This window comes from Salmo salar, chromosome 14, assembly GCF_965601325.2.
Source record: "Salmo salar chromosome 14, fSalSal1, whole genome shotgun sequence".
Lineage (NCBI taxonomy): Eukaryota > Metazoa > Chordata > Actinopteri > Salmoniformes > Salmonidae > Salmo > Salmo salar.
In genome coordinates, this window is record NC_138304.1 from 95,153,644 (window position 1) to 95,180,438 (window position 26,795).

The window sequence follows — 26,795 nt, forward strand, 5'->3', positions numbered from 1 at the left end:
ATTAGCTAACACAACGTGCCATTGGAACACGGGAGTGATGGTTCCTGCTAATGGGCCTCTGAATGCCTACGTAGACATTCCACTAAAAATCTGCCATTTCCAGCTACAATAGTCATTTACAACATTAACAGTGTCTACTTCTGTACACTGTACTTCTGGTCAATTTGATGTTATTTTAATGGACAAAAAATGAGCTTTTCTTTCAAAAACAAGGCCATTTCTAAGTGACCCCAAACGTTTGAACGGTAGTGTATACACAGTGGCTTTGCGAAAGTATTCAACCCCTTTGGCATTTTTCCTATTTTGTTGCCTTACAACCTGGAATTAAAATGTATTTTTGGGGGGTTTGTATCATTTGATTTACACAACATGCCTACCACTTTGAAGATGCTAAATCTTTTTTATTGTGAAACAAACCAGAAATAAGACAAAAAAACGGAAAACTTGAGGGTGAATAACTATTCTCCCCCCAAAGTCAATACTTTGTAGAGCCACCTTTTGCAGAAATTACAGCTGCAAGTCTCTTGTGCTATGTCTCCATAAGCTTGGCACATCTAGCCCCTAGGATTTTTCAAGGCAAAACTGCTCAAGCTCCTTCAAGTTGGATGGGTTCCGCAGGTGTACAGCAATCTTTAAGTCATACCACAGACTCTCAATTGGATTGAGGTCTGGGCTTTGACTAGGCCATTCCAAGACATTTAAATGTTTCCCCCTAAACCACTCAAGTGTTGCTTTAGCAGTATGCTTAGGAAAATTGTCCTGCTGGAAGGTGAACCTCCATCCCAGTCTCAAATCTCTGAAAGACTGAAACAGGTTTCCCTCAAGAATTTCCCTGTATTTAGCGCCATCCATCATTCCTTCAATTCTGACCAGTTTTGGTGATGCTGCCACCACCATGCTTCACTGTGTGAATGGTGTTCTTGAGGTGATGAGAGGTGTTGGGTTTGCGCCAGACAGCGTTTTCCTTGATGGCCAAAAAGCTACATTTTAGTCTCATCTGACCAGAGTAAATTCTTCCATATGTTCGGGGAGTCTCCCACATGCCTTTTGGCGAACACCAAATGTGTTTGCTTATTTTTTTCTTTAAGCAATGGCTTTTTTTCTGGTCACTCTTCTGTAAAGCCCAGCTCTGTGGAGTGTACGGCTTAAAGTGGTCCTATGGATAGATACTCCAGTCTCAGCTGTGGAGCTTTGCAGCTCCTTCAGGGTTATCTTTGGTCTCTTTGTTGCCTTTCAGGTTAATGCCCTCCTTGCCTGGTCCATGAGTTTGGTGGGCGGCCTTCTCTTGGCAGGTTTGTTGTGGTGCCATATTCTTTACATTGTTTTAATAATGGATTTAATGATGCTCCGTGGGATGTTCAAAGTTTCTGATATTTTTTTATAACCCAACCCTGATCTGTAATTCTCCACAACTTTGTCCCTGACCTGTTTGGAGAGCTCCTTGGTCTTCATGATGCTGCTTGTTTGGTGGTGCCCCTTGCTTAGTGGTGTTGCAGACTCTGGGGCCTTTCAGAACAGGTGTATGTATACTGAGATCATGTGACAGATCATGTGACACTTAGATTGCACACATGTGGACGTTATTTAACTAATTATGTGACTTCTGAAGGTAATTGGTTGCACCAGATCTTATTTAGGGGCTTCATAGCAAAGTGGTGAATACATATGCATGCACCACTTTTTCATTTATTTATTTATTTTAAACAATATATATATTTTTTTTTTTCACTTCACCAATTTGGACTATTTTGTATATGTCTATTACATGAAATCCAAAGATAAAATTCATTTAAATTACAGATTGTAATGCATTGGTATACAGATTGTAATCCCCTCCTACCCCTATTAGACTTCCATTCAGGGATTTAGAGGCAGAATTAAGATGAAGACCTGATGGTGTAGAAGCCATCAAGACTGGTAGGAGGGTGGGAGGAGGGGTGGGCTACTGACAGACTGACGAGAAAGGAGGGAGGAGGGGGAAGAGAGAAAGAGAGAAAGAGAGGAGCAGGAGCAACATGAATTTAAGGAAAAGGGAGGTAACAAGGGAGGGGAGAGAGGAGGAGACGGGAGAATGAGGGGAGAGAGGGGAATAAAGACAATAGGGAGAACAAAAGTTGGTAAAGAGGGAAAATGCCAAGAGGAGGATGAGGCAGGAGGAGAAGGGCAGATTAGAGACAAGGAAGAAAAGCGACAGATGAAAGGAAGAGGAGAGCGAGAGGGAGGAGAAAGCACGAAAAGAGGTACTACATGTTAAGAAAAGAAGGAGGAGAGAGGTGGAGAAAGTAATCGCTGGAGGACATGTTGCCATCTTTGTACATCCTAAAGATCCGAAGCGCTCAATACCACTGAAGAAGAAGACTATATGGCTGACACTCAGTAGACTCCAAGGCACTGAAACCAGATCCGTATTGTCCAGCCACTGACAACTGTTTGCAGTTTGTAATAGCAACAGTTGCTGGATTACCTTAAACCAGCTGAGTCTCCATTCCTATTCCAAAATTACCAGGTTTTCCAACAATCCCAGTTTAAAATCAGAAGGGAATAAGCAGGAGATCTGGAATCCTCCAACCAGGGTTTCTTGAAAACCTAGGCATTCTTGGGAAAGTTACCAGAATTTTGCAACCAAAGAGCACCATGTAGCACACTCCATACTGTTAGAGCTCTAGATCCTCCTACTATTCCAAACATCAAGGACTCTGTCTGTCTGTCTGTCTGTCTGTCTGTCTGTCTGTCTGTCTGTCTGTCTGTCTGTCTGTCTGTCTGTCTGTCTGTCTGTCTGCCTGCCTGCCTGCCTGCCTGCCTGCCTGCCTGCCTGCCTGCCTGCCTGCCTGCCTGCCTGCCTGCCTGCCTGCCTGCCTGCCTGCCTGCCTGCCTGCCTGCCTGCCTGCCTGCCTGCCTGCCTGCCTGCCTGCCTCAGTCTGCACTGCAGCTGTCTCGGTTGTGGCTGCGCTCCATTGAAGCAGGCTGTTTCTGTTGCTTTTTCTGTTCCCCGTTCCCTAGAGCTTGGCAGCATGGTTTATTACGGGCAGGGTTGGAAGGGTGCTCAGAGCAGCGGAGAGAAGGAGGAGAGGAGTATGGGAATTCTCTGCTTTATAAGGTTGCATTCCACTGTAATTGGACTGGGCTGCAGATCAGTGGGAGGGTTGGTTCTGCACACATAGATACACACACACACATTTACAAGTACATTCAAGGGCGCACGCACACACACACACACACACACACACACACACACACCACACACGCACGCACACACACACATACACACATACACTCAACCCTCATTTTTGGACAAGGAGATCAGTGGGATCAAGGAGAAAGTTGGTTCTGCCAGTAGCACTGCTGGTACCACATAAAGTGCATTGTGAGAGCAGAGGGGCACACTGGGTAGGGTAATGACGTGATAGGGGAACAATGACGTGATAGGTAATGACGTGATAGGGGAACAATTAGATGTAGTGCAAGGGAGAAGGAGAAAGAGATAGATGTGTGAGAGAGAGAGATGTGTGAGAGAGAGAGAGAGAGAGAGAGAGAGAGAGAGGAAGAGAGAGATAGAGAGAGAGAGAGAGAGAGAGACGAATAGACAGAGGAAGACAGAGTTTGAGTGGAAGAAGAGGGGAGAGAGAGAGAGAGAGAGAGAGAGAGAGAGAGAGAGAGAGAGACAAATAGACAGAGGAAGACAGAGTTTGAGTGGAGGGAGAGGGAGAGAGAGAGGAGAGAACATTCCTGGTAGTTTTCCAGAGACAAAGAGTGGGAGAGGGGAGAAGGAGAGGAGTGGAAACATTTGAGGTCACATATTTTTCCTTAAGATTTTAAAGCACCCTTTTAACATCCTCGGTCCCTCTCAGTTACAACACACACACAAACATACACAGGAGCCCTCCCCCCACATTTTCCTTATGATCATCACATTGCAGTGCCCGATAGGCCGGAAAAGTCCATGATAGAGGATACAACCCTCCCACATTTTGGATTAACATTTCCTGGGTGGAACTAATAAAGTTCTGAATGCTGGAGCTTCTGAGTGCGTGGTCCCTTCTTCATTCAGTTCTCTCAACCTTCTGCTGATGTCAGCACATTACTAGCCAGTTCTGGAGTTTGAGACGGCACTGGAGGAGAGCAGGGAGATGGTTGGGGATTGAAACTGACAAAGTGCTGTAGCTTCAATTTATGTCAAAGTGCTTTCTTCCACCCACCACCAGGGTCTCAGGGGAGCAGCGAACTGGCTCAGCCCCAGATGAAGCACTCTGGCTGGTTTCTCCAGGGAGCCTCCCCCCCCTGAGCTGCGGAAGCTCTGGAGGTATTGCCCCAGGAAGAATATTACAGATAGGAGAGATGTTATGTAATATATTCCATTTAAGGGTGATCCCGGCTGTCTGATAGATAATAAACCCACTACAAGACCATGTGGGAGTTGTCACAGCTACTGATATATAGACTGACACACACACACACACACACACACACACAAATACACACAAATACACACACAGGGAGGGAGCCCGACAGCCTATAGACTCATAACAGAGTAATGAATGGGTTATAAAACATGAATACAACCACATAGTACAAACACATGAACCTTTAGACCACAGCTAGACCTGACAGCTACCTACTCAACCACACACACACACACACACACACACACACACACACACACACACACACACACACACACACACACACACACACACACACACACACACAGAGCTCTACCAGACTAGGGTTGCACTGTATTCTGATTAAATACACAGTGGAACTCAAGCTTGACCCTTTTCAAATTCAGACACAGAAGTCAGAGAATTTAGAGACTTTGACAGTCAGACTAAACAGAGATGGAAGTCTGGAAGTTCACACAAAACACTCAGACAGATGAAACACCACCACAGATGGAAGTCTAATGAAAGGGTCAGAACCAGAAACATCATTTGAAGTAGAATTCTGAAGTAGAGGTAGTAGACATGAGAAGAAGATAATATATTCTACTCCTGACATATGCAATGGCTTGGAACACGTTGTATTTATCGGTTTACCAGATTCTACTGCGTGGAGAAAATAGACTCACCTTTGGATGATGTCACCAGGTCCCATGACCAGAGGCTGAGGGAGAGCAGAACCAGGAAGGAGCTGATATTCCTCATGGCACACTACTCTGGATATACACACACACACACACCTCAACCTGGGACAGAGGGAGGAGGGAGAGATAGGGGGAGAAAGGGATATGGGGTGGGAAAGAGGGAGAGAGAAGAAGGAGGTGGAGAGAGGGATAGAGAAGGAGATGGAGACAGATATAGAGGGAAGGGAGGTGGAGAGAGATATAGAGGAAAGGGAGGTGGAGCGAAAGAGAGGGAAGGGAGGTGGAGAGAGATATAGAGGGAAGGGATGTGGAGAGAGAGAGTCAACATTATAAAACAACACTGTGATTGGAGAACACATTGTAAGAAACAGGTGGTACACAACCACGTCAACTGCAAGAAGACTCAACTAGATGTATTGGTGTTGAACTCGGAGTTGCGGGTTTGAATCCCACATCCAGCTACCGTCAGAATTAGCTACCATTTTCATCCCTAAGTGTCCTGATTACGGTAATAGCTCAATCAGAGCAAATGTGTTAATGATGAGGTTGAAAATGTGATGAGGTACAGTCAATGTATATGAATTAGCTAACCGATGACCAGTATTCATATGGGAGAAATGTCACTCCATGTGGTCTGATGATCCTCATTATATCTCTCTGGACATCATTGGGACTGGAAACAGACACACACACACTTCTCACACTGTGAGACATTACTCTATACTCAGCTATACCAGTTATTTGCAACCCCAATGAATCAGTCAAACCCGTGTCTTTTTCTATGCCTTATGATTAACGAGATGTGGTGTGACCATAACAACATACAGGAACTCAAGTCATTTTGTTCACCTGACTTAGAATTCCTCACAATCAAATGCCGACCGCATTATCTACCAAGACAATTCTCTTCGATCATAATCACAGTCGTGTATATCCCCCCCAAGCAGACACATCGACGGCCCTGAAAGAACTTCATTTGACTCTATGTAAACTGGAAACCACATATCCTGAGGCTGCATTTATTGTAGCTGGGGATTTTAACAAGGCTAATCTGAAAACAAGGCTCCCTAAATTCTATCAGCATATCGGTTGCGCGACCAGGGCTGGCAAAACCCTGGATCATTGTTATTCTAACTGATCCTCAACACTGGGGCCCCACAAGGGTGCGTTCTCAGCCCTCTCCTGTATTCCCTGTTCACCCACGACTGCGTGGCCATGCACGCCTCCAACTCAATCATCAAGTTTGCAGACAACACTACAGTGGTAAGCTTGATTACCAACAACAACGAGACGGCCTACAGGGAGGAGGTGAGGGCCTTTGGAGTGTGGTGTCAGGAAAATAACCTCACACTCAATGTCAACAAAACAAAGGAGATGATCGTGGACTTCAGGAAACACCAGAGGGAGCAGCTCCCTATCCACATTGACAGGACAGTAGTGGAGAGGGTGAAAAGTTTTAAGTTCCTCGGTGTACACATCACGGACAAACTGAAATGGCCCACCCACACAGACAGCATAGTGAAGAAGGCGCAGCAGCGCCTCTTCAACCTCAGGAGGCTGAAGAAATTCGGCTTGTCACGAAAAACACAAACTTTTACAGATGCACAATCGAGAGCATCCTGTTGGGCTGTATCACCGCCTGGTACGGCAACTGCTCTGCCCATAACTGTAAGGCTCTCCAGAGGGTAGTGAGGTCTGCACAACGCATCACCGGGGGCAAACTACCTGCCCTCCAGGACACCTACACCACCCGATGTCACAGGAAGGCCATAAGGATCATCAAGGACAACATCCACCCGAGCCACTGCCTGTTCACCCTGCTACCATCCAGAAGGCGAGGTCAGTACAGGTGCATCAAAGCGGGGACCGAGAGACTGAAAAACAGCTTCTATCTCAAGGCCATCAGACTGTTAAACAGCCATCACTAACATTGTGTGGCTGCTGCCAACATACTGACTCAGCTCTAGCCACTTTAACTTCTTAAGGGGGCAGTATTTTCACGGCTGGATGAAAAACGTACCCAAATTAAACTGGTTACTACTCCGTCCCAGAAACGAGAATATGCATATTATTAGTAGATTTGGATAGAAACCACTCTGAAGTTTCTAAAACTGTTTGAATGGTGTCTGTGAGTATAACAGAACTCATATGGCAGGCAAAAACCTGAGAAAAGTTAAACCAGGAAGTGGGAGATCTGAGAATTGTAGTTCTTCTTTCTAATCCCTATCAAAACTAGTGTTTGTGGGGTCACGTTGCACTTCCTAAGGCTTCCATTGGCTGTCAAAAGCCTTCAGAAAGTTTTTTCATCAGTCTCCTGTAACCAGGCAGAGAATAGGAGCTCAGTCAATGAGTGGACTGCCTGGGGACAAAGGGATTGATGATGTGCGATCCCGCGAGCGCGCCGTTCCTACTTTTTCTTCTTGAATGAATACACTATTGTCCGGTTGGAATATTAGCGCATTTTTATGTTAAAAATACCATAAAGATTGATTTTAAACAACGTTTGACATGCTTCTAAGAACGGTAATGGAACATTTTGACTTTTCATCTCTGGTACTGCGCTCGCGCGTTATGCCTTTGGATAGTGATCTGAACGCACAAACAAAACGGAGGTATTTGGACATAAATATGGATTATTTCGAACAAAAACATCATTTCATGTGGAAGTAGCAGTCCTGGGAGTGCATTCTGACGAAGATCAGCAAAGGTAAGAGAATATTTATAATACTAATTCTGAGTTTAGGTGACCCCAGAACTTGGCGGGTGTCTGTATAGCTTGCTTTGATGGCAAGCTATGTACTCAGATTATTGAAAAATGTGCTTTCGCCGAAAAGCTATTTTAAAATCTGACACAGCGGTTGCAAAAAGGAGTACTGTATCTATAATTCTTAAAATAATTGTTATGTATTTTGTCAACGTTTATGATGAGTATTTTTGTAAATTGATGTGGTCCTTCACCGGGGGTTTTGGTGGGAATACATTTTCTGAACATCAAGCGCCAATGTAAAATGCTGTTTTTGGATATAAATATGAACTTTATCGAACAAAACATACATGTATTGTGTGATGTCCTAGGAGTGTCATCTAATGAAGATCGTCAAAGGTTAGTGCTTCATTTAGCTGTGTTTTTGGTTTTTGTGACATATATCCTTGATTGGAAAATGGCTGTGTGGTTATTTTTGTCTAAGTACTCTCCTAACATAATCTAATGTTTTGCTTTCGCTGTAAAGCCTTTTTGAAATCGGACAATGTGGTTACATTAGGGAGAAGTGTAACTTTAAAATGGTGTAAAATAGTCGTATGTTTGAGAAATTGAAATTATGATATTTTTGCTGTTTTGTATTTCGCGCCATGCTATTTCACTGGCTGTTGAATAGTGTGGGACGGTCACGTCCCACCTTGCCCAGAGAAGTTAATAATGGAAAAATGTATGTAATAAATGTATCACTAGACACTTTAAACAATGCCACTTTATATAATGTTTACATACCCTACATTACTCATCTCATATGTATATACTGTACTCTATACCATCTACTGCATCTTGCCTATGCCGTTCGGCCATCACTCATTCATATATTTTTATGTACATATTCTTATTCATTCCTTTACACTTGTGTGTATAAGGTAGTTGTTGTGAAATTGTTAGGTTAGATTACTTGTTAGATATTACTGCATGGTCGGAACTAGAAGCACAAGCATTTCGCTACACTCGCATTAACATCTGCTAACCATGTGTATGTGACAAATAAAATTTGATTTGATGGACATGTTCTCTGTGTCACACACAATCACATACAGTGAGGGAAAAAAGTATTTGATCCCCTGCTGATTTTGTACGTTTGCCCACTGACAAAGAAATGATCAGTCTATAATTTTAATGGTAGGTGAATTTGAACAGTGAGAGACAGAATAACAACAAAAAAATCCACAAAAACGCATGTCAAAAATGTTATAAATTGATTTGCATTTTAATGAGGGAAATAAGTATTTGACCCCTCTGCAAAACATGACTTAGTACTTGGTGGCAAAACCCTTGTTGGCAATCACAGAGGTCAGACGTTCTTGTAGTTGGCCACCAGGTTTGCACACATCTCAGGAGGGATTTTGTCCCACTCCTCTTTGCAGATCTTCTCCTGATGGTTTAGGCCTAGGTTGAGATCCATCCAACTCTAACTCTTGGCATACATAATACATTGATGCCAAAGGGATAGCCTATCCTGGATAGATCTAAGAATTCAAGGGAAAAAGTATGCACACATCTCAAGTTGGCTATCGGCCAAGTATGTATGGGGTCCTCAATGGCCCCTAAATCCTCAGTTTTCCTTGCAAATAGAGTGAAGATCAGAAGGGACCATGTTAACAGGCAACACATGCACCCCCATTAACATGTCATTAACATGTCATTAAAATGTCATTAACATGTCATTAACAAGCTCATGTACAAGTCACCGTCTGTCTATGCATTTGGCCTCGTCACACAGAGACAGTAACAACAGACAGTGTGCATGTCTTTGGCCTCGTCACACAGAGACAGTAACTACAGACAGTGTGCATGTCTTTGGCCTCGTCACACAGAGACAGTAACTACAGACAGTGTGCATGTCTTTGGCCTCGTCACACAGAGACAGTAACTACAGACAGTGTGCATGTCTTTGGCCTCGTCACACAGAGACAGTAACTACAGACAGTGTGCATGTCTTTGGCCTCGTCACACAGAGACAGTAACTACAGACAGTGTGCATGTCTTTGGCCTCGTCACACAGAGACAGTAACAATAGACAATGTGCATGTCTTTGGCCTCGTCACACAGAGACAGTAACAATAGACAGTGTGCATGTCTTTGGCCTCGTCACACATAGACAGTCAGCCCTGGCAATACTTATTCTCTCTCTCATTCTTCCTCTCGTTCCCACGCGGTGAGTATGCTCTAACAGCTGGATGTAGCAGATCAAGGCCGTATTAGCCTAGCGTAGATTGCCGCTCTGTGCCAGCCTGAGTTCAGGAGGGACTGGCTCTCTGTCTGTGGAGGAAACATAGGAGAGCATTGTGTATTCATTGCAGAGATTCTATTACAAAATGTTTCGTCTGTTGCAAAAACGTTTTGCAACAGTAGCAGTTAACAAAACTTTTTGCAACAAAAACAAGAGTTTCTATTGGAAAAATTCAGGTAGGTCCCTCCCCGTTTTGTTTCCGTTTACTCTGTTTGCTTCCTTTTGGTTCTTAAATGGTAAACATTGCAGGACGTAATGAACACGCCACATAAACCTTTACACACACGCACACACAAACGACAGGTCAGTGTCAAACAAACATCGAGTTATATTGAATATCATTTTTGTGTAATAACATCAATAAAAGCGCTGTATAATGTTGTTGCACTGTTTGTATAGGGTGTGTGTGTGTGTGTGTGTGTGTGTGTGTGTGTGTGTGTGTGTGTGTGTGTTTTGGGGTTAAGTGTGTGTGTGTGTGTGTGTGTGTGTGTGTGTGTGTGTGTGTGTGTGTGTGTGTGTGTGTGTGTGTGTGTGTGTGTGTGTGTGTGTATATGTGTGTGTGTGTATATGTGTGTGTATCTATGCATCTGTTGTGTGTTAACTCCAGCTACTCTTGGAAGAAGGTTTTCGGTTATGTCCACCTCACTTAGGGGCTGATTCAGACATTATGCCTCAGCATTTGGTATTCAGACATACCTTATTCAGGTAACACACTCTGCAAGTGTGGCTACATTGCGCGCTCTGAATACATTTCATTTAAACAGCTGAAAACCCCTCCCTCCCACTTGCTGGCCAACATATTTTCCAGTGGACTTTTCATTCAATGGGGTTTTCAGTACATTTACCTTAAGCCATCCCTTTAAATACAGTGTAGAATTTTGAAGACAGACTCGCTGGAATATATCAAGAGGGTTCCGAATATTAGGGACCAATAAAAGAAAGCCATCTAAATACATGCATATATCGTCTCCGTTTCAGCACCAATTGGTAGATATAAAAGTACTCTAATCTTGTAGATTATTTAGGTTTAGGAAAGTATTTATGAATCATAAAATACTGGTTTTGGAGAGCCTTTACACACGAAAGAAAGCAAACCGTGTTTTGATTCATTCTGAAAGTGCCACATTCAGTTCTTCAACCCATGGTAATGTTGGAAGATTAGTGTACACATAATTATAATAGGGAGAATAGTGTACAATAGTAGGATATACCCTCATCTATTGTCTGCACTAACCATGGAAATGTGTGATGACACAGCCAGGTATTGCGCCATGCATCTGGTTCAAACTGTTACTGCTTGGTCTGCGCTCAACCCTCCATAGTGATTTAATTAGCCTAAATCCCTGCACGTTAGAAGGCTGTACACTTTCCATTCTGTATAATGGCACAGCATTTCATAAATTGTACTGTTGGAAAGTTGATATGTTGATATGCTTCAGTTTGCTGCCATATGACTGGTTTCACATTTGTCTCCAGCGATTATAAGGTAAACTAGATTTTTAAAAAGTGTAATTTATATGAACAATTCCCTTCTCCAAACGGATTACTTATTTACCTAGCTCTTATCAATAGTTATTATCAAGTTATAAATGACAGGGCATGGAGAATGGTGTTATTTCTATCTGAAAAAATCAAGTAGATGCTTTTTCCACTTGGAATCGGTAGGTTCGCCAAACCTTATTCATGGTTTCCTCGAGCGTAAAAGTGGTGGAATTATTAGGGAATTAAATCAAGGTCAGAATACGTCGTATCTGTAGACACACTTTCATTTATTCAATCTCCCCCCAAACTAACAGCGGGCGAGTAGCATGCGATTCTCATGCTTAAATTCAAGGTCAGAATACGCTTAGAGAGAAAAGTGCGCTTAACTCGGGTCGGAATTCCCCCCTTTAGTGACAGCCCAATCACAGGACTTTACCCTCTCAGATGCTGAGGAGTGCATTTGGTGCTGTGCTATGAAAACAACCTCAAAACCATTTTGTAGGGTCAGAGCCCTGAGCAATAAGAACACACACACACACAAACAGCTGCTTCCCCAAACACACACAAACACAAATAGGCTAAGCATGCATGTGTTTCAGACCTGTTGCAACACGGGACAAGGAATGAAGACAGTAACTGTCTTCAGGCTACAACAGTCCCTCCATATATTGACTGACCCAGGTTAAGCACAGACTTGAACAAATCTAATGGAGACAATATACAAAGTCTGTCTCATTTAATAAATAATGTCATTCAGCAGACGCTTTTATCCATAGCGATTTACAGTCATACATTTTACTTATGGGTGGTTGCGGGAATCAAACCCACTACCCTGGCGTTACAAGTGAAATGCTCTACCAAATTAGCTACAAAGGACGACAGAGATAAATCGTTACTCTATCTCCACTGGGCTGCGTTCAGAAAGTGTTCATGAGTGATCGTTACGTGAAGCCAAAGCAGTTCCAGTTCCCATCAGTTCTGTCAAATAACAGTTGGGTTAGATGATTGCTCTGTAAAGGTCACAAGTCTTATTTTAAATTGCACGTAGAAGTGCACAGACACTGGAAACCATTGTTTTGACAATCGTGCAGCCTTTTTTCACAGCGTCACAAACATGGAAGGGTCTTAGAATGAAACCTTGTTCACTGAGAATCACTGAAACTCCTCTTAGGGAATATTGATTGCTCATATTTTTTTATTTAATCTTTATATAACTAGGCAAGTCAGTTAAGAACAAATTCATATTTACAATGGGCCTCCTGCGGGGATTGGGGCTGGGATTAAAAATTACAATTTATGAAATAAAAATATACAGTGAGGGGAAACAGTATTTGATCCCCTGCTGATTTTGTACGTTTGCCCACTGACAAACAAATGATCAGTCTATAATTTTAATGGTAGGTTTATTTGAACAGTGAGAGACAGAATAACAACAAAAAAATCCACAAAAACACATGTCAAAAATGTTATTAATTGATTTGCATTTTAATGAGGGAAATAAGTATTTGACCCCTCTGCAAAACATGACTTAGTACTTGGTGGCAAAACCCTTGTTGACAATCACAGAGGTCAGACATTTCTTGTAGTTGGCCACCAGGTTTGCACACATCTCAGGAGGGATTTTGTCCCACTCCTCTTTGCAGATCTTCTCCAAGTCATTAAGGCTTCAAGGCTGACGTTTGGCAACTCGAACCTTCAGCTCCCTCCACAGATTGGGATTAAAGTATGGAGACTGGCTAGGCCACTCCAGGACCTTAATGTGCTTCTTCTTGAGCCACTCCTTTGTTGCCTTGGCCGTGTGTTTTGGGTCATTGTCATGCTAGAATACCCATCCACGACCCATTTTTAATGCCCTGGCTGAGGGAAGGAGGTTCTCACCCAAGATTTGATGGTACATGGCCCCGTCCATCGTCCCTCTGATGCGGTGAAGTTGTCCTGTCCCCTTAGCAGAAAAACACCCCCAAAGCATAATGTTTCCACCTCCATGTTTGACGGTGGGGATGGTGTTCTTGGGGTCATAGGCAGCATTCCTCCTCCTCCAAACACGGCGAGTTGAGTTGATGCCAAAGAGCTCCATTTTGGTCTCATCTGACCACAACACTTTCACCCAGTTGTCCTCTGAATCATTCAGATGTTCATTGGCAAACTTCAGATGGGCATGTATATGTGCAGTCTTGAGCAGGGGGACCTTGTGAGCGCTGCAAGATTTCAGTCCTTCACGGCGTAGTGTGTTACCAATTGTTTTCTTGGTGACTATGGTCCCAGCTGCCTTGAGATCATTGACAAGATCCTCCCGTGTAGTTCTGGGCTGATTCCTCACCGTTCTCATGATCATTGCAACTCCACGAGGTGAGATCTTGCATGGAGCCCCAGGCCGAGGGAGATTGACAGTTCTTTTGTGTTTCTTCCATTTGCGAATAATCCCACCAACTGTTGTCATCTTCTCACCATGTCACGTCCTGGCCAGTATAAGGGTTAATTGGTATTGTAGTTTGGTCAGGACGTGGCAGAGGGTATTTGTTTTATGTGGTTCAGGGTGGTGTTTTGGGAAAAGGGCGTTTGATTTAGTATTTCCGGGTTTTTGGGTTATGATCTATGTTTAGGTAATTCTATGTCTAGTCTAGGTAGTCTGTGTTTCTATGTTTGATTAATTGGGGTTGGGACTCTCAATTGAAGGCCGGTGTTTTCTCTTTGCCTTTGATTGAGAGTCCCATATATTAGGGTGTGTTTGTGTTTGGGATTTGTGGGAGATTGTTTTTGCATTGTGTGTTTTTGTGAGCCTGCAAAACTGTCATTGGTCGTGCTTATTGTTTTCTTGTTTTTCGTGTTCAACGTTCTTTAATAAATTTAAGAAAATGAACACCAACTCTGCTGCATATTGGTCCACCTTTTCAGACGACGATTTCGCTATATCGTCCTCCGACGAAGAAAGCCGTGACACACCAAGCTGCTTGGCGATGGTCTTGTAGCGCATTCCAGCCTTGTATAGGTCTACAATCTTGTCCCTGACATCCTTGGAGAGCTCTTTGGTCTTGGCCATGGTTTGGAATCTGATTGATTGATTGCTTCTGTGGACAGGTGTCTTTTATACAGGTAACAAGCTGCGGTTAGGAGCACTCCCTTTAAGAGTGTGTTCCTAATCTCAGTTTGTTAGCTGTATAAAAGACACCTGGGAGCCAGAAATCTTTCTGATTGAGAGGGGGTCAAATACTTATTTCCCTCATTAAAATGCAAATCAATTTATAAAAATTTTTTACATGCGTTTTTCTGGATTTTTGTTGTTGTTATTCTGTCTCTCAGTGTTCAAATTAACCTACCATTAAAATTATAGACTGATCATTTCTTTGTCAGTGGGCAAACGTACAAAATCAGCAGGTGATAAAATACTTTTTTCCCTCACTGTAGGACACAACACACATCACGACAAGAGAGACAACACAACACTAGATAAAGAGAAACCTAAGACAACGACATAGCATGGCAGCAACACATGACAACACAGCATTGTAGCAACACAACATGACAACAACATGGTAGCAACACAACATGGTAGCAGGACAAAACAGGGTACAAACATTATTGGGCACAGACAACAGAACAAAGGGCAAGAAGGTAGAGACAACAATAGATCACGCAAAGCAGCCACAACTGTCAGTAATAGTGTCCATGATTGAGTCTTTGAATGAAGAGATTGAGATAAAACGTTCCAGTTTGAGTGTTTGTTGCAGCTCGTTCCAGTCACTAGCTGCAGCGAACTGAAACGTTTGGGCCAGGAGCTTCTCCTGACCATGTGGCCTGACCATGTGGCCTGACCATGTGGCCTGACCATGGACCTGACCATGTGGTCTGACCATGTGGTCTGACCATGTGGCCTGACCATGTGGCCTGACCATGTGGTCTGACCATGTGGCCTGACCATGTGGCCTGACCAGTGGCCTGACCATGTGGCCTGACCATGGACCTGACCATGTGGCCTGACCATGTGGCCTGACCATGTGGCCTGACCATGTGGCCTGACCATGGGCATGACCATATGGCCTGACCATGTGGTCTGACCATGTGGCCTGACCATGGACCTGACCATGTGGCCTGACCATGTGGCCTGACCATGTGGCCTGACCATGGACCTGACCATGTGGCCTGACCATGTGGCCTGACCATGTGGCCTGACCATGTGACCTGACCATGTGACCTGACCATGGACCTGACCATGTGGCCTGACCATGTGACCTGACCATGTGGCCTGACCATGTGGCCTGACCATGGACCTGACCATGTGGCCTGACCATGGGCCTGACCATGTGGCCTGACCATGTGGCCTGACCATGTGGCCTGACCATGTGGCCTGACCATGGACCTGACCATGTGGCCTGACCATGGACCTGACCATGTGGCCTGACCATGGACCTGACCATGTGGCCTGACCATGGACCTTTAAGCTATAGGCCCAAAGTTGTTTTTCTGATCAGGTGTATGGGGGGGGGGGGGGACGGAACGGCCCTATTTCCAAGAACTATGGATGGTAGACCTTTGTGATAGCCTTCAACCAGGACCGGCCCCAGGAATAAGTGACATAAGAGGTTACTTACGGCCCCCGGCCAAAATGTGTTGAATTGCAGGACATTAGCTTTAAAACGGCAAGAATGTCTCTCCACCCTATGGCAAAATGTGTAGAATTGCAGGATATTAGTTATACAATTGCTCAATCTTCTGCCTGCCCCATGGCGAAATGTGTAGAATTGCAGGATATTAGTTATAAAATTGCTCAATCTTCTGCCTGCCCCATGGCGAAATGTGTAGAATTGCAGGATATTAGTTATAAAATTGCTCAATCTTCTGCCTGCCCCATGGCGAAATGTGTAGAATTGCAGGAACTCTAAAACGTCATTTTCCCCTCTTTGTTGTCGGGGGGCACTAAATGTGTGTGTGTGAGTGTGTGAGTGTGTGTGTGTGTGTGTGTGTGTGTGTGTGTGTGTGTGTGTGTGTGTGTGTGTGTGTGTAAAAAGTAGTAGTTTAGGTTGGCTGACATCACATTTACAAACATTTTCCATGGCACCGCTCAACCTCAAGGGAAGGGTACACTAAATCATCCCCCTTTGAAAAGACCAAAGAAGCGCAGCCGACTGAAGCTGGAGAGGAATATTATAGGGTCATGAGAAAACTATATCGACCGACAGTATTTCCACACTTATCTCTCAATGGTGACACCTGGAAAGCTTCCAAAGTGAGTTAAGTCTGGCAAACATCCAGATAATCGGTGCTCCAACGCAGTGGAAATAACTCATAGTGGGCATTATAGAAATCCATGACAGAAATCTATTCCATTCCATCGCCGTGAAGAGTTGCTCGGCGCTTTGGTTGGTAGGTTGAGCGGCGGAGAATTGGCTTCCCATAGGCGATTGGTGAACGTAGTAGACCTATCACATTAGGCCTACATAAAAGTTTGCAGTTCGAAAACCCCACTTCTTTGAATGCAGATATTTCGTCTCCATTGGGCAAAGGCAGCCACATGAAACTAAAGTTACACACTCATTCACTTCTTCACCAAATCTATCCGCGGATGAAGTTGCAGGTAGAAACTGATCTAAAGTCAGTTCTGTTTTTCCCTGATTTCCTCACTCATATTGTAAGGCTACGATATATTGAACATAGAGCTGATCCTAGATCTGCGACAATGGTAATCGTCTATTATACCGCGATCATCATCAGGCTCCACTTCTTTTGGAAAACTACCAAAGATTGCCACTTGGTTTACCACTTCAGTCATAAGATGTTAAATTGCGTGTAATTGCCCTCAGCAAGTTCTTCGTTACAAAATCAGCCATTTAAGTTGTAGGCTACAATGCGCACATTAGGTAGGCCTAATCAATTGATTGGTTGATAAACACCTCGGAGTACTGTGTTTGCAAGTAGATGTTGCTATTCTATTACCTACAGCCCCATAGCCCAATTCAACTCATCAAACAACATAAACAGTTGGCAAACTATCTAAAGTGAAATGCACCACTTGCATTGCAGACCTATCATTAAATAGTGTAGCTTGGGTGAGAAGTGCGCTACTGACAGAAATTACTTGCTTTAGCGCGAATGGAATCGATAAAAAGTGTTATCCATACTTACAGCTATTGATAGATCCCCGCAGTTACGACCACATTAATCCAACATGTACGGTATATTCGTGCTGAGGTGGATAAAATCCTTTTGCTGCTGTCCGGTTTGTAATCCACACCGTTTTTCTTCCCCTCAGGCTTTTTCTGCTGGAACCTTCTTACCAGGGGGGGAAGAAAACGTTACTGCCAGAGTGATCATGTCCAACTTCTTTCCCCTCCCCTCTTTTTGCTGGCAGTTGTTCGAAAAAGTTGATTTTCTCTCTCTGTCTTTTTTCACTTTCTCTGGGACATCCTCCAGTTCGAACGTGTAGTGACATCACCTGGTCCACGGTTGGAAAATGAGCCTCTGGCGAGCCCCTCTCTCCCTCCCTCCCCATCTCTCTCTCCCTCCCCCTCTCTCCCTCCCTCCCTCCCCCTCTCTCCCTCCTCCCTCCCCCTCTCTCCCTCCCTCCCTCCCTCCCCGTCTCTCCCTCTCTCCCTCCCTCCCCCTCTCTCCCTCTCTCCCTCCCTCCCCCTCTCTCCCTCCCTCCCCGTCTCTCCCTCTCTCCCTCCCTCCCCGTCTCTCCCTCCCTCCCTCCCCCTCTCTCCCTCCCCCCTCACCTACCTACTTCTTTTCATCCCCTCCTTCCCTCTCCGTCTCGCACAGGTAAGTTGCTCACGTTCTGCCTGCCGGGGTCGACTGTCGGTGACATTATAAACCGCATCCTGAGGCGATAACATTGCTATAGGTAAAGCTACTCTCTCTAGCTTCACTCAAAATAATATTATAGAAACACTGTTTTTAAGCTCAATTTATGTACAGTGTTTGTAATGTTATTTGCAAAACATACCGATATTTGCACTGTAGGCTGTTATGTTATTGTTGTAATTAAAACGTGATAAATATCCTCATCGCTATTATTCAAGTAGATCATTTGCATGATTGACAGATGAGTCCAGCAGCAACCTTCACTGGATTTATCACCAGCAATCAATTTAACGTCCCTTTACCATCAACCAGCTCCGTAGGTCCATATAGACAATATATCATAATCAAGAATAAACCAAGTGACTGTCGCCATTTTCGTTTCAGAGGCTTAAATTACCGTGGCATTGAGGGCTTGGCCATATTCCCATAAATAATTGTTACATACAGTACAGCACAATAAAGGCTTACAATGTTTGAGGGGGTCTGGAGAACACAATAAAATGGCCCAAGTATGCCAATCATATGTATCATTTAAATATTTTGTTGAAAAGTGGTGAAAAAGTGCCCACAAATCTACAAAATGGACTGATTGTTGAAGATGCTTTCGTCCTTATTTTCAGTATTTCACATTTAAACACTTAAAACTGTCAAATGGTTGTTCCTTAAAGTCTACTAATTCGAATGATATAAAATATGATATATTTAGTCAATTTCAAGAAAGCTGACAAGAAACCTTCCCTGTGCTTACTTCCTTGTACATATAATGTTGAACATGTAACCATGGACATGAAGCCATTCCAATAGAATTCAGACTTTTTGAATGGACTGTATGGGACAAGATCCTACGGCCAGCATTCCTTATTATGCAAACACTGTTTTGCTACATGTTATATACATCAGTCTAATCCACAGATATAACACCTCATTGGGCAGTACCAATTATTTATGGCGATATGACCATGTGAATCCTGTCCAATTAGAACCATTGTAGCTGGTTGGCAGACATTTTGGAAAGCAGGTCTTTTAGAGTAAAATCAGTTATTAAATCTGCAAAGGCATTACAGATAGACATCTTTATGTAGTAGTTGACTCACTTTGTGTAAAGACTAAAAGGTCTCATCATAATGAGTTGCCTGTCTCTCTGCTGGACATAAATGCCTTCCTATGGGATTGATCCTAAAGGGCAGGTTTCCTGTCACATTTCTTAAAATTAACACAAAACAGAATATCATATTATACTGTACTGTATCCTTGCAATCAATACATTTCAGGGAACACCCATATACTTTTTGGAGTGTTTACATGTAAACTATTGGAACTAGCCAAAACAGTAAGTTTTGGCAAGTTTTTTTGGCACGAGTTTTTATCACTTTTTAACAAACATTTTAAAGGATAAGAATATATGGCATCTTTGGGCCATTTTATTGTGTTTTCTAGACCCACACTTAAAGATTTTAAGCCATCATTGGGCTGTATGTACCAATTATTTATTGCAATATGGGCGTGTGAATCGTGTCCAAAACACGTGTGTATCATTGAGGCTGGGCTCCCGAGTGGCGCAGTGGTCTAAGACAGTGCATCTGTCACAGAGCTGGTGGGCGGCTGTACAAAGCCCCCCTAGTGGAGGAGTATACTACTGAGATAAACTTGATTTCACCTGTTGACTCTCTCTCTCTCTCAATTTAACTTTCATTTCACTAGGCAAGTCAGTTAAGAATAAATTCTTATTTAGAATGACGGCCTACACCGGAGACGCTGGGCCAATTGTGCACCGCCCTATGGGACTCCCATTCATTCCAGTTTTGTGCGTCCAAGTTAAGAGGACGTTTGTTTCCTATTTACCGTGTATATTCTAGTTAAGTCATAACATTAAGATGTCATGTAATTTCCTTATATTCCTTAGAGATATATTGGTTTAATAGATTCATCCTTATCACTTTTACCTTGTATGTTATACCACCTGCTTGTAATGTCTCTCTTTTGTTGCAGAACCACACACAAATCCAACTTTACCAACCAATGTCCAACCAACAGTACTTAGTAAATAAGTGAACTTTGGCACTGTCTTTGTCGTCTGTTTGCAGAGTACCTCGGGTGACCTCTATTCAACCAGTTACCTATTGTATCTTGGGTTTTTTGGCCTATGTTTCAGTGGTCATATATGGCAATGACTGCTAGGGAGGTAATGGATTAAATCTGCAGGTCAGTAGAAAGGCCTCTTTAGTGTCCTAAGATTTCATAACTGTGATGTTAATAATTGCCTACGTTAAGACACTAAGCTGTTAGTGTCTTAACGACCGTTCCACAGGTGCATGTTCATTAATTGTTTATGGTTCATTGAACAAGCATGGGAAACAGTGTTTAAACCCTTTACAATGAAGATCTGTGAAGTTATTTGAAAGACATGGTCCTGAAAAAGGGACATTTCTTTTTTTGCTGAGTTTAGTATTACTGTATCATAAAATGGAACAATTATTTCACCTATCCGCCAGACTAACACACACACACACACACACACACACACACACACACACACACACACACACACACACACACACACACACACACACACACACACACACACACACACACACACACACACACACACACACACACACACACCTACCAGATGAACCACAGACAGCATCAATGTGACCTCCAGGCTCCTGTCCCTGAGGAAATCATCTCCAGGGGTCAACTGAGGTCATTTCCAGGTAGGGTTGAAGTTCAAAGGTCACGTCCCATAGTGGGGCTCGCAGGACAGCTGCTAGAGTCATTGGTAGAGAGAAGCCCTTTTATAGATCCTCTCAAACACACACACACACACAAATAGACACACAAACACAAACAGAGTCATAGAGTTCATCTCAGTTCAGAGGCAGGGATAAAGAGGCAGAAAGACAAATAGGAAGGCAGACAGAAGAAGGAAGGGAGGGTCGGAAAGAGGGAGGGAATAGCCACACTCAGCCACACAACGGTCCAGAGAACAGATTCTAATGAGATCCAGCCACACAGTGGTCCAGGGAACAGATTCTATTGAGACCCAGCCATACAGCGGTCCAGAGAACAGATTCTATTGAGACCCAGCCATACAGCGGTCCAGAGAACAGATTCTATTGAGACCCAGCCATACAGCGGTCCAGAGAACAGATTGTATTGAGACCCAGCCATACAGCGGTCCAGAGAACAGATTCTATTGAGACCCAGCCATACAGCGGTCCAGAGAACAGATTCTATTGAGACCCAGCCATACAGCGGTACAGAGAACAGATTCTATTGAGACCCAGCCATACAGCGGTCGAGAGAACAGAATCTATTGAAAGCCAGCCATACAGCGGTCCAGAGAACAGATTCTATTGAGACCCAGCCATACAGCGGTCGAGAGAACAGAATCTATTGAGACCCAGCCATACAGCGGTCCAGAGAACGGATTCTATTGAGACCCAGCCATACAGCGGTCCAGAGAACAGATTTTATTGAGACCCAGCCATAGAGCGGTCCAGAGAACAGATTCTATTGAGACCCAGCCATACAGCGGTCCAGGGAACAGATTCTATTGAGACCCAGCCATACAGCGGTCCAGAGAACAGATTCTATTGAGACCCAGCCATACAGCGGACGAGAGAACAGAATCTATTGAGACCCAGCCATACAGCGGTCCAGAGAACAGATTCTATTGAGACCCAGCCATACAGCGGTCCAGAGAACAGATTCTATTGAGACCCAGCCATACAGCGGACGAGAGAACAGAATCTATTGAGACCCAGCCATACAGCGGTCCAGAGAACAGATTCTGTTGAGACCCAGCCATACAGCGGTCCAGAGAACAGAATCTATTGAAAGCCAGCCATACAGCGGTCCAGAGAACAGATTCTTCTTATCCAATTCATCCATCCTTTTCTCTTGGATAGAAAAGAATCAAACTACTTAAACACATTATCTCTTTTTCCATTCTCCATCTGCCTCTTCCTTTTTGCTTTCTCCCTCTCACACAGATATATAGGTGTGACTGCGCACGCGCGCACGCACTCACATCACAGTGAGTTTATACTGCTGCCTAGTAGTGTGGTTTCATGGCAACCTGACAGAAACAATCACATGCTCAGCCATAAACTGAAACACTAAAATCAAATCTAACTTGAGGTATAGATGTTGTGATTAGACCCAAGGCCTGGGGCTAGGAACCAGTTACAGAGGACTTGGCCCGACTCATTGCATGTTTCACTCTCACTGTGACTATAAAAGGAACTGACGCATTTAAGACAAGAACTTCTGATCCTTTCCCGGTCAGACTCCTCAACGTTTTTATTGTCATCTGGATCATGTTCTGGCAGGGGAGATGGTGTGTGTGTGTGTGTGTGTGTGTGTGTGTGTGTGTGTGTGTGTGTGTGTGTGTGTGTGTGTGTGTGTGTGTGTGTGTGTGTGTGTGTGTGTGTGTGTGTGTGTGTGTGTGTGTGTGTGTGTGTGTGTGTGTGTGTGTGTGTGTGTGTGTGTGTGTGTGTGTGTGTGCCTGTGTGTGCTAATGACCGCTTGTGTGTGTGCTGCGCATGCGCGAATGTGTTGGTGTGCTTCTGCGCTTGTGTGTGTTTTGCCCGGATCAAAGGATGGTGCAGAGCGGTTGGGTTTGAGTATGTTACAAACCTGGATCAATGAGCTAGCCAACTAACTTCCCTTAACGTTCTGGAAGCTTGTTCTCCTTGCCCTAACTTCTAGTTCAAAAGGAAAGTTACATATAATATTGGACAAACTACAAAGACCCTACTGAATAATCATACTCTCAATACTGTAAATGACCCCTATCTAACTTTACATTTATAAACTATACAAATTAAAAAAATTACCCCCAAAAGTTTTTTACTTTGGTGTATACCCAAGTTTTAGCTGGGTTATTTAAATAGCTGCATAACCTTAGCTGGGTTATTTAAATAGCTGCATAACCTTAGCTGGGTTATTTAAATAGCTGCTAACCTTAGCTGGTTTATTTAAATAGCTGAAAACCTTAGCTGGGTTATTTAAATAGCTGAAAACCTTAGCTGGGTTATTTAAATAGCTGAAAACCTTAGCTGGGTTATTTAAATAGCTGAAAACCTTAGCTGGTTTATTTAAATAGCTGAAAAACCTTAGCTGGGTTATTTAAATAGCTGCATAACCTTTTCCATATAGTTTTATTCACAGCATAACAAGGTGCATCACTAAAAAGCCCCTAGCTGTGTCTGAAATGGCCCCTTTTCCCTATAGAGTGCACAACTTTTGACCATGGCCCAGGACAAAATAGTGCACTGTATAGGGAATAGGGGCCCATTTCAGACACAGCCCCCAGCGTCTTTCCCCCTAAATCAGTTTTAGTCAAATGTCAGCTAGTGGCCCTCCATCATCACAAGGGACACTTTGGTATTACAATCACCCAGACTCACAGTAATTATGTGAATTAAATAGGCAATCAAGTTTAATCAGTCTAGATTACCTCGGCGTTCTCCTCCTGCTTTTGACAATTACCACCATGATTTCAAAAAAGTTTCCCTAGTTCTTTGATGTGAGGTATGAGTAGGAGGGTTTGTGTGTTTGCATGTGCGACGTGAGTGTGTGTGTCTTTGGAGTGTGTGTATGGGGAGGGGGACTTCTCTAAGAAGAGGAGATGCTTGATATCTCACACACGATGCATTACATGGTCCCAAGGTATTGGACCAATAAACTATTTGGGAAACTCTCTCTCTCCCTCCTTCCTCCTGGTCAGTTGGTATCTATGACCTTAAAGGAGAAGTTCACTATTTTACCCTGAAAGTAGTCCATGTTACAGGAAAAACTGTAATCTAGTTTTTTTTCTATAAACAGCCACTACAAACTTCAGCTAACTTTAGCCAGCGATAGCTAAAAATCAATGGAAGTGATGGGGGCATGTGAGCATGTTTAAAAAAGTTGTCTGGTTTGATGATACTTAAAGGTGATTTGGACATTAAAAAAGACATGCACCCATCAGCTAGCAATGGCTAAAGTTAGCTGAAGTATGGCTGTTTAAAGACAACTGAACAATGGCTAAAGTTAGCTGAAGTATGGCTGTTTAAAGACAACTGAACAATGGATTACAGTTTCTACTGGCCCAAAGACTATTTTCAGGGTGAGGAACCATCTAACATCAAGTTGTAAAATAGTGACCTACTCCTTTATTCAAGGACACACACACACACACACACACACCCAAAGTGGTTCCCGCTACTCCACAGACTCCCATGCAGATAGACACACAAGAGGATTCAATTTCAACCTCAGAGCTGTATAAATCATTAGTTAAGGAGATACAGACACATTTACATTTTAGTCATTTAGCAGACACTCTTATCCAGAGCAACTTACAGTAGTGAATGCATACATTTCATACATTTAATTTCATGCATTTTTTTGTACTGGCCCCCCATGGGAATCAAACCAACAACCCTGGTGTTGCACACACCATGCTGGCATTGCAAACACCATGCTCTACCAACTGAGCCACAGGGAAGACCATCTTACAGATGAGCAATCACACACACACACACACACACACACACACACACACACACACACACACACACACACCACACACACACACACACACACACACACACACACACACACACACACACACACACACACACACACACACACACACACACACACACACACACACAAACACACACACACACACACACACACACACAATGGTCCCATGGTGATTCCAGCTACTCCGCGGTCTCCCATGCAGATAGACACACAAGAGGATTCGATTTCAACCTCAGAGCTGCATAAATCATTAAATCAATAGTTAAGGAGATACAGACACACTTACAGATGAGTAATCACACATGCGCACACACACACACTAATATAAGAGTGTAACAAAACAGATTGAGAATAGAAAATTGAGTTAATTTTGGATGTCAATACTGGACAGTTTGAGAGAAGCTAAGATGACTGACACTCTTCTGGGAAGAAAGCAAAGATGGGCGTGTGTATACGTGTATAGAAGTGTCTGTGTGTGTATGCAAGTGTGTGTCTCTTTCTGTCTCTGAGTGAGTGGGTGTTCTCCACTCACTGGTCTGTGTTATTGTGCTAGTCACACTGAGAAGGTAACATGTTTAAGTGCCAAACCCTGAACTCAGATATTTACTACTACACAGCTACCCAGCAACTAATCTACTGAAGGACCAGTGAGAGAGGAGGAGGAGGAGAGAGAGAGAGAGAGAGAGAGAGAGAGAGAGAGCGACAGAAGGAGAAAGATAGAGAGAGGAGTAGTACTTGGCAGTAGTACTGTAGACTACTTTATCACTGACATCAACCCAGAGTCTTTCAGAGCATTCACAGTCAGCCCACTGACACCCCTATCAGATCAGAGCAAAATCACAGTCTACTTGAACAGAGCAATACTCAATCATGAGGCATCAAAGCCAAAGTAACTGAATGAAATGCTATAGATGGAAGGAAACCTACCAAAAAACTACTTTAGACAACTTCCTGGAGAAAACGTTTCACTGCGATAGTGAAGGCGTAAACTTGGCAGTAGAAAACCTAAACAGTATATTTGACCTCTCAGCTTCCCCATATTATCAAAATATTTCTAACAGAAAACTGAAGAAAATTAACAATGACAAATGGTTTAATGAAGAATGCAAAATCCTAAAAAATAATTTGAGAAACCTATCCAACCAAAAACATAGAGACCCAGAAAACCTGAGTCTACGCCTTCACTATGGTGAATCACTAAAACAATACAGAAATACACTATGGAAAAAGAAGGAACAGCACGTCAGAAATCAGATCAATGTAATTGAAGAATCCATAGACTCTAACCACTTCTGCAAAAATTGGAAAACACTAAGCAAACAACAACACAAAGGGTTATCTATTCAAAACAGAGATGTATGGGTAAAACACTTCTCCAATCTTTTCGGCCCTATAACAAAGAACAAACAGCAAAAACATATATATGATGAAATACAAATCTTAGAATCAACTTTTAAAGACTACCAGAAGCCGCTGGATTCTCCAATTACATTGAACAAACTACAGGACAAAATATAAACCCTCCAACCCAAAAAGGCCTGCGGTATTGATGGTATCCTCAATGAAATATTAAAATATACAGACCACAAATTCCAATTGGCTATGCTTAAACTCTTTAAAACTTATTTGGGATCTGGGGGCAGTATTGAGCAGCTTGGAGGAATATGGTGCCCAGAGTAAACTGCCTGCTACTCAGGCCCAAAATCTAGAATATGCATATAATTAGTAGATTCGGATAGAAAACACTCTGAAGTTTCTAAAACTGTTTGAATGATGTCTGTGAGTATAACAGAACTCATATGGCAGGCAAAAACCTGAGAAAAATCCAACCAGGAAGTGGGAAATCTGAGGTTTGTAGTTTTTCAAGTGATTGCCTATCCAATATACAGTGTCTGTGGGGTCAT

The 26,795-nt window shown here is 43.3% G+C and overlaps 1 protein-coding gene across 5 annotated transcripts in view; it reads right to left on the reverse strand.

Annotated features, from left to right (window-relative positions):
* col16a1 (collagen, type XVI, alpha 1) overlaps positions 1 to 17,999 on the reverse strand; it is a 164,258-nt gene extending 146,259 nt beyond the window's left edge. For 2 of the 5 annotated variants that reach the window (XM_082961292.1, XM_082961290.1), the window contains exons 1-2: positions 17,673 to 17,999; positions 5,066 to 5,176 (exon numbers count right to left, since the gene is read on the reverse strand). In XM_082961292.1, the coding sequence (XP_082817418.1) occupies positions 5,066 to 5,141 (76 nt within the window). In that variant the 5' untranslated portion in view covers positions 5,142 to 5,176; positions 17,673 to 17,999. Of the gene's footprint in view, positions 1 to 5,065; positions 5,183 to 17,672 lie in introns of all 5 variants that reach the window. The other 3 variants (XM_082961293.1, XM_082961291.1, XM_045694917.2) reach the window with 2 other exon arrangements.
* Positions 18,000 to 26,795: the final 8,796 nt, after the last annotated feature.